This window comes from Rutidosis leptorrhynchoides, chromosome 10, assembly GCF_046630445.1.
Source record: "Rutidosis leptorrhynchoides isolate AG116_Rl617_1_P2 chromosome 10, CSIRO_AGI_Rlap_v1, whole genome shotgun sequence".
Lineage (NCBI taxonomy): Eukaryota > Viridiplantae > Streptophyta > Magnoliopsida > Asterales > Asteraceae > Rutidosis > Rutidosis leptorrhynchoides.
This window is the reverse complement of record NC_092342.1, coordinates 347,537,974-347,552,708: the sequence shown is the minus strand read 5'-3', so window position 1 is coordinate 347,552,708 and position 14,735 is coordinate 347,537,974. Positions and strand designations below refer to the sequence as shown.

The following is a 14,735-nucleotide window of genomic DNA, read 5'->3' as shown; positions in this document are numbered from 1 at the left end:
CTCAGGTTTTTCTCTATCCGATCTTCTTCGTGATAGTGCCAACTTGGGCTTGATTTGGCAAGGAGTCATTTGGGTCACTTCATACCCAATTTGGAAAAACCGCAACAATATGATTTTCCGTAACAAAAGTTGGAGCGCCCCAGTGGCTCTTTGTGAAATCCAAGCCATCTCCTTCGATTGGTTATCGTGTAAATATAAAGGGGCCAAGATTGAGTGGAACACTTGGTTAACAAAACCAAGCACGTATTTGTAATAGTTAGTATGGGTTGGGTTGCAATCTCTGCTCTCTCACCCGTTTTTTTACTTTGGTTTTTCTCATCGTGTATCGTAGTTTTCTAGGGGCACATGTTTGCCTCATATCGTGTTGTACCTTGGGTATTTATATAATAAAATTTCACTTACCTTTCAAAAAAAAAAAAAAAATAATTGTGTATAACCTGTTTTTCACTTCCAATCTCTCTCTCTCTCTCTCTCTCCAATTATCAAACCACGAGATCCACTCAAGCCAATCTTTGAACCTTGGCAAGTCCATGTCTATCCATCTTCTAGTTTTACTCCACAAATCCATAGCAAATTGGCATTCAAACAGTACATGATTAATAGACACGACACCAAAGTTACAAGAAGCACAACCTATTGAATATATAGACCACGACTAGATAAATTTTAATGGGTAGGATATGTACTTTATTTTATTTTTAAAAAAATATATAAATACAATCTTGCGATTTGGAGTACTACAAGTCTTGTTACTCCGTATTTACATGAGTTCAAAAGGACATGTTGACAGGCGGTCCCCATTTTAAGTTAGTATTCATCAAGAAAAGACTACACTTTAGAGTTGATTAAATTCGAAAAGATATGAGGTTTAAATATATCTTGTCAAATCACATTGTTTATTATTATTATTATTATTATTCAATCCTTCATCATTTAGTAAACGTAAACAGTACACTTGCGTTAAATGAATTAACATCGTACCATCCACCGGTATACTTACAGGAAAGATGTATGCGACTATAAACTTACTAACTTCAAACAAACAAATGTGCTAATATAGTAATTTTTTGAATATTTGTATTTTTATTACGATATTAATTAACAATTAACGATTAATTGTGAGACGTGATTAACCAACAAAGCCGTTTAATGTTTAGATCGGCCCACTAGCAAGCCCAAAACCCACAAACTTTAACAAGAAGAATAATGTTATTTAAAGAAACCAAATAAATTTTAGCCCAAGGACATAAAAGTTAATGCTTTACTTAGAGGACCTTTAATGTAGTTTATACGGACTAGTTTACACAAAATATGATCTATTTATAATCCAGGGTTTAACAAAAGACAAAATTTCATTCCTCGTCCCTGAACTTTACATCGACTTTGACTCCCGGTCCTTTTTCTTTTTTTTGTGCATTCCGAGTCCCTAATGTATCCAAAATCTACATCCCTCGTCCTCCCGTCAAGATTCTGTCAATTTAAGCCGTTTGTTCAGTCATGTGCAAAACATGTGAGGGTACTTTGGTTTTTTTATATTATTTCTTTTCTTTATTATTTAATTTATCTTTTTACCCTCATCATCTCATATTCATCATTCCTAAATTAAAAACCCTACTTTTATACTTTTATAAAATCAACAAATCAAATTAAAACCCATAATTTTGAGGGTATTTTTTATCTCAAATTCAATCATTTTCAGATCTTGGAGATCTAGATCTGGAAGCCTTTAAGCTTCTCCACCACCACGCACCACCATCCCTAATTTCAACATATTCGTCTAATTCTGATGGTTTAAAACCTAGTCTCAGTCCCAAACCCTCTATTCTCCAGAAAATTCCGGTCTGGTTACGATATCTCCGTCCGGAGATGCAGCGGCGACGGCGACAGTTGTCTGAGATGGCATATGATTGACGGCGGCGGTTCAATATCGATCAGATCTGAGATGACATCTGAAAAACATGTAAACATTGGTGGATGTATCACGTGGGTGATGGTGGAGATTAAAGGTAGTCGATGGTGGTCGATGGTGTTCGCCAGAGATTAAAGGTAGTCGATATGGGTGTAATTTACATCAGGTACCACCCAACACTTCGTGATGTATCTACTGATTTGTGTTCATTAGTTGAGTTTATTATGTGTATTGGTTTGATGCCTGCAAGTTTATTAGGTGATGAGTTTCATGTGTGAGGTTCATATTGAATTTATTGATTGTGTATGGTTTTGTTCATTAACAGAGAATGTGAGCTTTATTTTGAGTTTTGTTCTAGATCGAAGCTTTGATGGTTTATAATTTTTTTTTTTAAATTTCATTAATCAAATTAATTAATTTCAATCAATCAGTTACAGTTTATGTTAAGATTTATATACGGGTTTATAATTTGGGTTGAAGGAGATGAAGGTGAATATACCTAAAAAAAAAAAAAAAGACAAAATTTTATTCCCCGTCCCTGAACTTTACATCAAGCAGAGCTTGGGGAAGAAAACATCGAAAAGACAAAAATACCCCCACATGATATGCACATGACTGAACAAACGGCTGAAATTGACAGAATCTAGACGGGAGGACGAGGGATGCAGATTTTTGATACATTAGGGACTCGGAATGCACAAAAAAAGAAAAAGGATCGGGAGTCAAAGTCGATGTAAAGTTCAGGGACGAGGAATGAAATTTTGTCTTAACAAAAAATGTCAAATTCTTGACACGCAATCCCAATTCCCCAAACAAGTTGCTAATAAAATTCTACAACTCAAATTCTTTACAGAAAAGCTTAAAATTGTGACAATTTCAAGAAAGTTGAAAGAAATGGGTGATCAAAAATTATCCATAATTAGAGACAGAGATCATGAGTTGCTGATACCCATCTCTGATGACCAACAATCATCTCCAAAACCCTCATTATCGGCATCTTCATTCGCTCAACACGCCGGCCGTGAGGTTTGTAATTTGATTGATTTGTTTGCTTCTTTTTGGTGGGTATTTTTATTAATTCTGAATGAGTTTTGATCAGGGTTTAGTAATTGAATTGATTTATGTGATGGGTTTTGATTATTGTGAAAAAAGATTGAATCTTGATTAAGGGGTATGATAAATTGAATGTGTTTGTAGTGACTCTTGACTCTTTTTTAATTATTGAACTGAAAGATGGAACCTTTATTTATTAAGAAGTTGTAAAACTGTATCAATTTTGTTTCATTTAGTTTTAATTTTTAATTTTAATTTATAATTTATAATTATAAATTACTCTTTTCGTGTAGACATTCTCGAAGGTTCTTAGGAGCTGGGCTTCTAAAAAGTTCATGACTGGGTGGTATGCAAAAATTCTCTCTCAAAATCTTCACAATTTGATCGATTTTCTTGAAACAATTTTGTTACTTAATGATTTATATCATATTGAATGGTTAATAGTGGAGAAAATTGGGTTTTGTGAAATGTAATCAAATGCTCATTGTTTTTCTGTTTCTTGCAGTGTCATCCTGTTACCTTTGGCTATTACATTCTACATAACATGGTGGTTTATACGTTTTGTGGACGGTTTTTTCTCGCCTATCTATGCTCAACTTGGCATAAACATATTCGGTAAGTGTACACCCGGTGTTATCTTTTTAGGTTCACATTCATATGTTTGCATCAATATAACCTAGGATATATCAATAAGTATTGTCGATAAGTCTTGTAAAAGTAGTTGCATTTTCTTTTGTAATATTCAGTAATTTTTTCTGTATGTGGGATTGTTTGCTGTGCTAATTATGTGATTATTTTGACTTGAAAAACTAGATTATATGAATAAGATATCGATTGATTAAAATTATGGATGAGTAGGGACATTTAAATCTTATTTTAACAAATAGTTTTCCTGCAGCAACTCGTTGAATGGTTTCTATATCGGATTCCTTTGTCCTTATATAATTAGAAGATATTAATCGTAGTTAGTTATTACCAAACACTCTTAATACTCATATCGAAACTTAATTTGTATACTTATATATATACACATCCAAGTGACCTTTATATATTTTGCAAATATTAAAGAGGCGTTTGGATTTGGGCTATGGAACATAAAGTATCCAATTATTGTGGTTTTAAGTCACACTAATCATTTTCAATATTTTGGTAGATAATTTTTGCTTCTTATTATTATTAAATGATGATTGTAGTTAAAATGTTAAATTCAGACTTAAACTCCTTTTATTCACAATAATGGTCTTTTTGGTTATCTAATCGATTGAGTACTTTAATGTTAGGATGACACTTATCGTACATCCAAACACCCCGCAAATCATAGTGAGTTAGTTAGTGCCTAACCTTATATTATGTGGTCCATCTATTTATCTTAGGTCTCGGGTTTGTAACTTCGGTCACATTCATATTTGTGGTGGGGATCTTCATGTCATCATGGTTGGGTGCATCTGTATTAAGCCTTGGAGAATGGTTCATTAAACGCATGCCATTTGTTCGTCATATATATGATGCCTCAAAGCAGATTAGCACCGCCATATCACCAGGTTAGTCATTAGTGGCTGTTAATTTTCCAGTATTTCAGAAAAATAAATTTCATGATACTTCAAAAATAATTTGTTCACCTAAATTGCAGATCAGAACTCACGAGCCTTTAAGGAAGTCGTCATTATTAAGCATCCTCGTGCTGGTGAATTTGCATTTGGGTTCATTACTTCATCCTTCGTTCTCCAGGTTCATCTTTATGTCTCGAATGCTTCATTAAACACATTTTCTTGTAACCGTTGATTTGTTTTTTGAAATATTGAAGTTAATATGAAACAGAGTTATACAGGGGACGAAGAGTTGTACTCTGTATATGTCCCGACAAACCATCTCTATATTGGTGACATATTCTTGGTGAATTCGAAAGAAGTTATCCGACCGAACTTATCTGTTCGAGAAGGAATAGGTTAGATATTGTCTTGTTTTGTCATTTTGTTTTGTTTAAAACTTTTTTATAAACTCGTTTTTATGTGTGTTTTGTTGGTGCAGAGATTGTGGTATCTGGGGGAATGTCAATGCCGCAAACACTAACGACATCTGATTCAGGCGTTAATGCTCACAGACCTAGAAATAACGGAAATTGAAGTGTGTGAATATGTTAACAGACTTAGAGTTGACTTATTATGTTCTTGGACTTATTACAAAAATCTTGAGAGACTAGACTAGAAAAATTGTAATGTTTTGTTTATAGTTCAAAGGTTGTCGTTGTGAAACTTCTGTGATGTTTCGGTGGGGTTCATTTGGTATTATGAGTTTTGAAATGGAAAGTTATATTGAATATCACATAAGATAATAGTATCGTTTTTTTAGATATGGACACTAGTTTTTTGATGACACATACTCTATTTTATTGTCCGCTGTGAAAAAATACATAGTTCGAACAAGTAGAATTGTTAAACTTTTTTTCTTTTTCTTTTTTTAAAAAGATAGTTTTACCCTTACCTTTTTACACTCCTTGTATATTACCCTTTCCTCATGTTGTAACTCATGTGATAGTGGTATGACTCTCTTAGCGGGATATAAGGAGTTTGGTCCAAAAGGTCTTACAATTAGACATTTGAGCCCGGTCTAAAATATCAAGTGCATTTTTCCGTTGAGATAAAAACATGCCATGTGTAGTGCGAGTGGCAAAAATCCCCAAGAAATAATCAATCAGTCCGAGGTCAGTCATGGCAAATTCTTGGCCAAGAGAAGAAATAATCTGCCTCAAAAGTGGCGTAGAGGAAGCCATGAATATAATGTCATCGACATAGAGTAGTAAATAAGCTACACTAGCTCCTTGATTGTAAATAAAGGAGAAGGATCACATCGACTGTGAGTAAATTCAACCTGTAAAGCGTGCTGAGCAAATCGATGGAACCAAGCTCGAGGAGCCTGTTTGAGTCCATATAGAGATTTGCGAAGACGACAAACATAATCAGGGTTACATGAATTATGAAATCATCCGGAGGTTGGTGCATGTATACCGTCTTAGAAAGATCTTCGTGTAAAAATGCATTCTTGAAGCCAAGTTGGTGAATATGCCAACGTCGAGAAACAGAGAGACTCAGAACATTCCGAATAGTCACAGGTTTAACCGCGGGACTATATGTCTCACCATAATCGATACCAGGTCGTTGGCTTTTCCCATTAGCAGCCAACCGAGCTTTGAACCTGTCTAAAGAACCATCAGACCGTAACTTACGTTTAAACAACCACAAATATCTAACAATATTGACCCCCGAAGGTCGTGGAACCAGGACCCAAGTACCATTCTTTATCAAAGCATTATATTCATCGATCATTGCCTGTTTCCAGTTTCGGTCGGTAAGGGATTGAATATGTGATTTTGGGATGTCGGGTGGAGTGGTAACATGTAAGATAGCCGAGAGATGGGTTTAGAAATTCATAAAAATTGTTTGAAAATACATTGAACTTTCACCAAATTCTTATTATATGCATCCAACTTTCAGATATCCTATAGTAAGCAATCAACTATTTAAATTCTTCTATTGTACACATTATGTAACTTGTACACCAGGTATCCGGTTAGCAAGTAAAAGAAGTTCGTGGTTGGTCCCTCGACTTAATGTTTGTTAAATATTTCTGTTAAATCTTATCTCATACTACCAATCCCTTCATCATTTTTGAGAACATCTTCATCTTCAAGAATACATCTTCACCTTCAAGAATACATTCATCTTCAAATCGTCTTTATCATGATATATTTGTTCATGTTCACAAATAACAAATTACAATCATCATGATATACCCCTTTTGTGCAAATTAAAACAACGGCTCTGATTTAAATCAGATGATTATAGCTTTGATTCCAAATTACGGACCCACCACCAAAAACACAAACAATAGCTCCATCCCCCCACACTTCCTTCTTAATTTACAAAACCCTTCTATTTTTTGTCCTTGCAGAATTTGTAATCTACCCTTTCTTTTTATCTTCGTTTTAAGTTTTAATAGAAAAATTTAATAATCTTGGTGCTCAAGAGTGATGTCTCCACCTATGATATGCCTAAACTGGACAATAATGATCTTCTTCCTAGTCATTCTTTCAAGAAGAAGACGGGTTTCAAGGTTGGTTGGTGGAGAAAGGGTAAGGTTTTTATAAAAGATGTGAAAGGTAGAGGAACTTTTGACTTTTTGAGATTTTCGATAGATTTCGGATCTTCAGAGTATTCCTTTTTTGGATATAAAGCTCGAATTTGTCGATAAGTTCTTCGGAAGACGCGGATTTGCGAAGACTTTTGTCTAGAATTTTTCTTAGCTCTTCCGATATTTCTTCTTTTGATTATTTCCTCGGGTTTTTCTTGCCTTTATTTAGAGACTTTTCTCTCTCTCTCTCTCTCTCTCTCTATATATATATATATATATATATATATATATATATATATATATATATATACAAATATATATATATATATATATATATATATATATATATATATATATATATATATCTTTTTCTTCATAATTTTTGTCTTTTGTTCCTGGTGCCCAGAGAGGAAGTGATAATTTCACCGAAAATAGGTCTTTGACCTATCAAAAAAACAATCAGGGGTTCGAAATCTTTTGACAAGTGCTTTTGAAGCGATCTTGATCGATCTATCTCTTCATTAGACTCTAGTTCTTTTGAAAAATAGGAAGGGAATGAAACTGATAGGGTAGTGTATTTTGATAGTGATTGGGGGTGAGTATTTCTGATTTATCAACTCTTGATATGAGTTGGTCTGTTTTAAGTGGAGTGGAAATGAAAACGGATGATTTTTTTTTGTCTTCTCTTATTAAGAATGATTTCGGAAGGAGTATCGCACCTACACCATATATGGCACTTACTAACCATTGGTCTTGAAACGTATGTCAAGACCAAGTTCTAACTCAAATCGTACACCGGCACGCTCATCAAATGAATTAGCAAAGTACTGTAGAGTGGAATGTTCATACAGATACTTTGAGTCCAAGAATTCCTTACCATTTTGGGAGTAGGGATCGTGCTTGATCATGCGTAGCCTTTTAATCATTTATTTGAAAGAAATCTTTTGACGAAAATCACAAGTTTTTAGCTTAATAGTTCCGTTCTAGAGAATGTTCAGAAAACTGATTTTAGCAATTTTATAGAATCGTTTGGGTAAAACGGGGTGAGAATTTTTCGAATTTTTTCAGATAATCTTTGCTAATTACTTTTTAGACAAAAGAATTTTTGAAAATTTTTAGTATTACGGTTACTTGTTCTTAAATCTTTACCCAATACCTCACACTTAGAGGAACATTGTCCCTAATGTTCCCTTAAATAGAATATGTTAACATTAAAATCAAGAACAATATTTTCTAGAATCTCTAAGTTTTGTTGCGGGTATAACCCTACACTTAGATATGCCTAAACTGGACGGTTTTATGCGATGTCATTCGCAAGTTTTAGCCGAGGTAAAAACATCAGAAAATTTCAATCCCCGACAGCGGCGCCAAAAACTTGCACCCCTTGATATGGCCAAAACGAACGGTTTTGTTTATGCGGTGTCGTTAGGTTGCAAAACGCTCGAGCTGGTTACCAAGGGGAGGGGGCAATGGTTTTATTATTTATATTTAGCTGGGTTTCCTAGCTATATTTCACCTACTTGTCTTCCTTTTAAACGAGTAAGCGGTAAGTATAACTTAGGTTCGTATTTTTGTATGTTTGTTCAAGTAATGTGGGACCAAAGTGTCTATAAAGTAAACCCTAGTGACAAGTGGTGATAGATTAATCTTAAACTATGATAATATTAGACCTAAACTAATGATATTATAAAGATAAAGGGATAGGTATGAAGAATATGATACTGACGGAGAATTGTTTATAAAGTTTTACTTCCTAGAATGAATACTAAACCTCAATCAATTGGGTTAAGTACCTAATCAATTTGTCACTAAGAGTTTAGGCTTTGAAGATTCTGGCCAAGACGGATATTCCCTACTCTCAACGCTAACCTAATGGTTTAAATGACATTGAGGATGGAATCCTAGGTACATGAATAAAGTGGTATATCCCTAAAGGACGGTCTCGAATTTTCTTAATCCTAGTTAGTTTAACTTTAATAACGTTCCTCCACTTAATACTAAGCTATGCCTCAATATTAACAGATGTGCAATCTCAGATATTCTAAGGTACTGCTAATTGGGTTAAAGGTCTCTCATTTGCGATCACTTACTCAACTCCGGATCATCTTACAATATCTACGAGGACATTGCTTCTAACGCGAACCATGCTTTTGGATAAGCCAATGTTCACTGAACTTTATATTGCCTATCCTAACCACAACGTAAATGGGCAGCTCTTCTTTGACGGATAATTACTTAACCGTACGTAGGTAATATATCCCCGTTGTGACGTTAAGCACATATAACTACTTACCTGTATCATAGGGTTGATCAGGTCCTGATACTAGGTTATAGCCACATGAGTAAATGGAAAGGGTGGTCCGTAAATTAGACTTCTAAACCCGTCAAGGTTTCAACATAACATTAATACAAAGTTCAGATAAAACATTCAACACATAATAAACATTTGCAATAGAAGATCAAGCATGCAAGATGAAAGCAATTTAAGATAACAAAGTAACTTTATTAAATTAAGGAAGGCGTTCACCGTTTACAGACAAGATATGGACCATTACAAGTGCTGACATCCTCTAGACCGCTCCTAGTACAATTTTCTATGTTCGCCTCCAGGTACTTAATTTCCCGCTCGGAGGTGAGAAAGCCTTGAAAGCTCTAGTGAGAGAAAGTGTATTGTAGTGAGAGAGTGAAGAGAGGTGTGTGAAAATTGGATGTCAAATGGTCCTTAAATAGTTGAAGTTTGGCTGGATCCGAGTGGCAGGCCGGATCGGCAGGCCGGATCATGTGCCCGGATCAAATGCCCGTATCATCTTACAAGCCGGATCGTTGGGGCAGATCAAGTGACCGGTGTCCGAGGAAGGGCAAGCCGTACTCGTCAATGGCAAGTCGGATCAAGGGGCCGGATTGGGTGGCCGGATCTGGGTCTGATCAGCTTATACCTTGGATTGTTCTTGTTCGTTCCCGGGATCGTAACTTGGTTTTCGGGGTCGTAACTTGTCTTCACCATTTTCGCTCTAGAATCTTCGTTTTAGCTCCATTTTACTTGATTCTTTTTGCAACATCTTTGTAATCACTAAACCTACAAAATAAACCAACAAAACGATTATTTTGGCGATAAAGTTCGGAACTTTATTATTTTTGGACCTTAATACCGAGGTAAAAACGTGAATTTTTAGCCGATATCAAATATCCCACACTTAGGCTTTGCTTATCCTCAAGCAAACCTTCGAACTTTCAGCACAGAAGATTCCTTTTCATAGTGACCAATTGGTCCTTGTTCCGCAAGACGCAAAGAGTAAAAACTTGTTTTATCCTTCTTGTTATTCCCGAATTTATTTCCTCTAGCATGAGAGGAGGTTACATAACTGTGACTATCTCACTCGGGTCACTCAACTCTCATAAGTGTATCGGGTGTCCTATAATTCTAAGAAATGAAATCGTTCATAGCCAGTCATGTTTGCATTATTCGTCATAGGCTTGATTAAGACTCAAATCTCCATCACGTTTTTTTAGAGAACTTTCAGTTATAGACTCGGCTTATCTTGTAAAGGAGTAGTAAATGGAGGTTTGGGTTGTAGAGGTTATTTTCGGATAGATAGGAGTTTTTCGAGGATTTGAATTTATAATCCTTTTAGTCTTTATCGGGAAATTCAGGTAGAGCATCCTTTTTCTTGACCGCCGGGAGTACCTTTTTCGAATCCTTTGGTTCTGCTCCTTTTCTCAGAACCCTTATATATATATCTATTTTTTTTTCTTTTTGATAACAAAGCATCTTTCGCTTTTCTCTTTGAGGTCTCCTTTTTATCAGTGATCTTCTTTGGTACTTGTCTTGGATGCTTGCTTTCTGATGTGGTTATAGACTAATATCCTCGGAGGTTTATAATCTCCGTAAGATTTTATTATTATTTTGGTTATGAGATTTGAAAAGAAAGAGGATAGGTGAAGGTGGATGATTCAATGGTGAGGTGTTTGGTGTGAAAATGGTAGAGAAAATGGAGGTGATGGAAGTGTATAATGGGGGCGTTTTGTCTTCACTAGAGGCTGAGGTTTCTAACTTAATGATTCTCTTTAAAATTATGATTCTGAAATGTAGATCAAGAGCAAGTTCTAATTCGGAGATGCCAACATCGGCATACTCAACGGAAGTATAGTGAAACACTAAAGATGAGTGCTTTTCGGGCCTTATTTGTAGTACCTCACAACAATTATAATGGGTCATAATGTGCCTTATTTATGCAATGCTCTTATGGAAAATTGGTTCGGTTTTGGTAAAAAGTTTCAGCTTTGTTTTACCTTTTGTCTATTTTGTAACAAAAACTTCCTCGTCGTTTATTGAGTCTGGAATCCTGAGTGTCTTAATGGTTCGAAAGGTTTTAAATTTTTGAAAAATTTAGTTATTACACACTTGAGGATTTGCGATAATTTTTTGTGTGCATTATATTGCTATCCTACACTTTAAAAATAACATTGTCCTCAATGTTAGGATACGAAGTATCCCACACTTTAGTTTTGAAAAGTATGTTTGTTATTTTTAATTTTATGTTGGTGAGGTTGCCAATCCCACACTTAGCGTTTGAAGTGGTCTATTATATTGCATTTATTCTATTAAAAAAGTGGTGAAGACGTAGTACTCCCCTAATGTTGCAAGGTGTATATGGATGGTTCGCCTTTCGTGGATTCATCTTATCTCGTGGTGGCGCCATTCTCGTTCATTTCGTCCTTTCTCCAAGTCGTGCTTCCATGTGGTCTTCGATCGTCATTTGTTTGTGACGCTTATTCATGCATATTTATTTAACTAAAACAACCATACATGCTAAAAGAAAACATAGTTATGTCCATATCGTACGTACAAATAAAGGAAATTTTTTAAACAGTACGAATAATGTATTATGATAAAAAATAGCAAGGGTTAGGGTGAGATAGTCACTACTGGTCCGGAAGGTGGGAAGGGTGAGAATATGATACTCTGGTACGGGGCTGTCGTGGTGTCCGCAAGTCTGACTGGCCCTCATCTACGATCTCCTCGTTTGTGGTAAATCTATGTGCCCACTCGGCAATGTTAGCGCCCGAGGACACTGCGATGTGAAAATCATCAGATCGTGCAATCAACCCTGAAAGAGATGCGGTGCTAGTTTGTATCATTGGCCCTGTGTGCCAGCCCGCCCCTTCCTCTAAATCTCTCCCCCATGCCTGCGCCATACCCAAATCCTCAAATCCTTGGGTTACACCTGCAGTCATACCCTAGCTAACTGCCTGATATCACGATGTCTGAGTACTGGTAGATGTATCTCTGTGTGTGCTGGTGATGGGTGGTCCAAATAAGCTAGTGACAAACCCATCATACCTTGTAATCTGCTCTGGCTGAGGAGGAATGACCGTATGCTGGGTGTAGTGAGGCTGAGGAGGAGGACTAAATGGAGGACGCTGATAACTGGTGCCAGCGTCTCTCGGCTCCCGGTGAGCGACTATCAAGGGATGTGGCCAAGGATATTGTGGAATGCCGAAATGCTCCCCCATATGATGTGTAAAATACTAGAAGTTCTGGAGCATTGCTGAATCAACAAACCACCTATCGGGCCCAGGTATGTCACCTATATAATAATGATAAGGCTCATACGGTGGGACCTCGGGGTGCACATGTGAATGTCTCTGTGCGCCTCCGTCGGTTGGGCCACCGTGTAATGTAGGATCATCCTCATCCCTCGGCTCCTGAGGGTGCTGTACTCTCCTCGTACCATCCCTAGTCCTGTGATCGGGCCTGAAATCACTGATCTCTACACCAGGAACAATCCTGTCAATTGATCCCTCAATCCATGGATTAGCCAGGATTATCAACTGCCTATCCTGAACCCTGATAAGCTCCCAAGTGTGTAGTACCTTATACCCAATCTCCTCCGATGCGACTCTCTTGTGTACCTTGATATGTCTCCTAAAATATGCATCTTTTTAAGCAGCTTTGTGACAACAGCCCCTAACTGTGGCTCACTTGAATCCATAATGTTTCTCCGCAGTGATTGCCTGAGCTAGTAAGTATGCAACTTGCATGTTCCTATTCTGGAACATGGAGTGCATAAGCTGAATATCATAAAGTGAGACACACCCAGTATGTTTGGTCTTCGGGTGAATCGTTTTCGTTATGAGGTGATGCAGGATTTGGTGAATCGGGTCGATGAAACGGGAAGCCTTTTTCCCGGTCTTCCAGTTTGCTGTATCGGTGGTTATGTATGCCAAAAGGTATTGCGATCGACCGATGTATCCAGGGAAGTGTATCCTTGATTAAATACTGGGTGTTCCAAGTGAGTTCTCTTGTATAGCCCCAGGCAATTGGCAAAACGTGTGAGAGTAATATGGTGGGTGGTGTTTTGATGCCGGAAATGGATACAGTTACGAGTTTTATACTCGTCCTTGTCAATATCTGCCTCGAATTCCCACGTAGCCATAAATTCTGCATACGGCTCTTGGTATATAAACTCATTTATCTCAAATAACCGCAACCAAGCCTTATGCTCTTTACCGTTGGCCCTGAAACATAACAAATTCCTCAACTCAGTTACCCACCCACATTGCTCCATTACTGTCCAGTTAATGTACTTGTTGTGCCCTTTCTTCCGATTTAGCCAATATCTCATCATTGGTTCGTACGTTGTGGCATCATCTTGGCCACAGATAGAATCAGGCAATTCGTACTCATCTGGAAGGTGATATCTGTGAGCCATCTGCAATAACCAAGCAATGTAGGTTATGTTCCAAAAAAATAATAATAGTAGGGTATGAAAAAGCGATATAATTTTTTCGAAAAGAATTCGAAATGAGAGCTTTAAAATTGGCATTTTTCATATCCCTGTTATTAGCAATTATAGCCAAAATTACCGAAAACAATATGTAAACAAGCTACAACATATCCCAAGCAAAATTTAAAGCGTACCCGTGATTGCAACAAATAATGCTTAAAAATAATAATTATAGCAAGTTAGTCGTAATAAACAATTTTTCAAAAAGGTGATGATTATTAAGCATACAACAACCATAATGATTGTTTTTAATTACCTTAAATATTTCTAGACATCAAATTTTGCCTATAACGTCTACAAGTAACGATTAAAAACCATTCTTGAAAAATATTCATTTTTAGCAAAAATGTACGTAATACGAAAAATCAAAGACTAGGTTTCAATTTTATTTTTAAGTCAACGATATCCTACTTATAACTAGTTTTCAAGTTATCCTAAGTTTTAAAAACGTTTTAGCATTAGGAAAAACCGAAAGCCTATTTTCGTACAACTTTTGAAATCTTGAATTTCCACCAAAAAGGTCCTAAATCTTGTCCAAAGTGATGTAACTAACTCAATGAAACTAGTTAAAAAGCAACTAATCATCAAATTTCCAAAGTTCTACCAAAATTCAAGTCAAGAACACAATTCAACAAATTGCGAGCTAAAAGTAAACCTAAAGGCCTCAATCAAACCTAGAAACTAGCCTATATTACCCACATTGTTTAACTAAACATGCAAGGAACCATAATCAAGCCTAAAACATCGATTTTTTCAAAAGTCAAAATTTTAACCCTAAGTAAAAATTCGAGTTTTAATAAGAAATCATACTTATATGCGAAATTTTTAGCGGGAATGAGTTTAGAAGGCACGAGTGA

General features: G+C 36.2%; 1 protein-coding gene across 1 annotated transcript; it reads left to right on the top strand.

Moving 5' to 3' along the window:
- The first annotated feature begins 2,696 nt into the window (after positions 1 to 2,696).
- Positions 2,697 to 5,279, top strand: LOC139871904 (protein LIKE COV 1-like). Its single transcript, XM_071859659.1, has 7 exons — positions 2,697 to 2,935; positions 3,256 to 3,308; positions 3,468 to 3,577; positions 4,336 to 4,503; positions 4,593 to 4,690; positions 4,781 to 4,907; positions 4,991 to 5,279. Exons 1-7 carry the CDS (start codon positions 2,804 to 2,806, stop codon positions 5,083 to 5,085), a joined length of 783 nt encoding a protein of 260 aa, XP_071715760.1. The 5' UTR covers positions 2,697 to 2,803; the 3' UTR covers positions 5,086 to 5,279.
- Positions 5,280 to 14,735: the final 9,456 nt, after the last annotated feature.

Coding starts and splice junctions, on each gene's coding strand:
- LOC139871904 (XM_071859659.1), top strand. CDS start 2,804: ATGGGTGATCAAAAATTATCCATAATTAGAGACAGAGATCATGAGTTG. Junction 2,936..3,255: donor CTCAACACGCCGGCCGTGAG/GTTTGTAATTTG, acceptor CTTTTCGTGTAG/ACATTCTCGAAGGTTCTTAG. Junction 3,309..3,467: donor AAAAAGTTCATGACTGGGTG/GTATGCAAAAAT, acceptor TGTTTCTTGCAG/TGTCATCCTGTTACCTTTGG.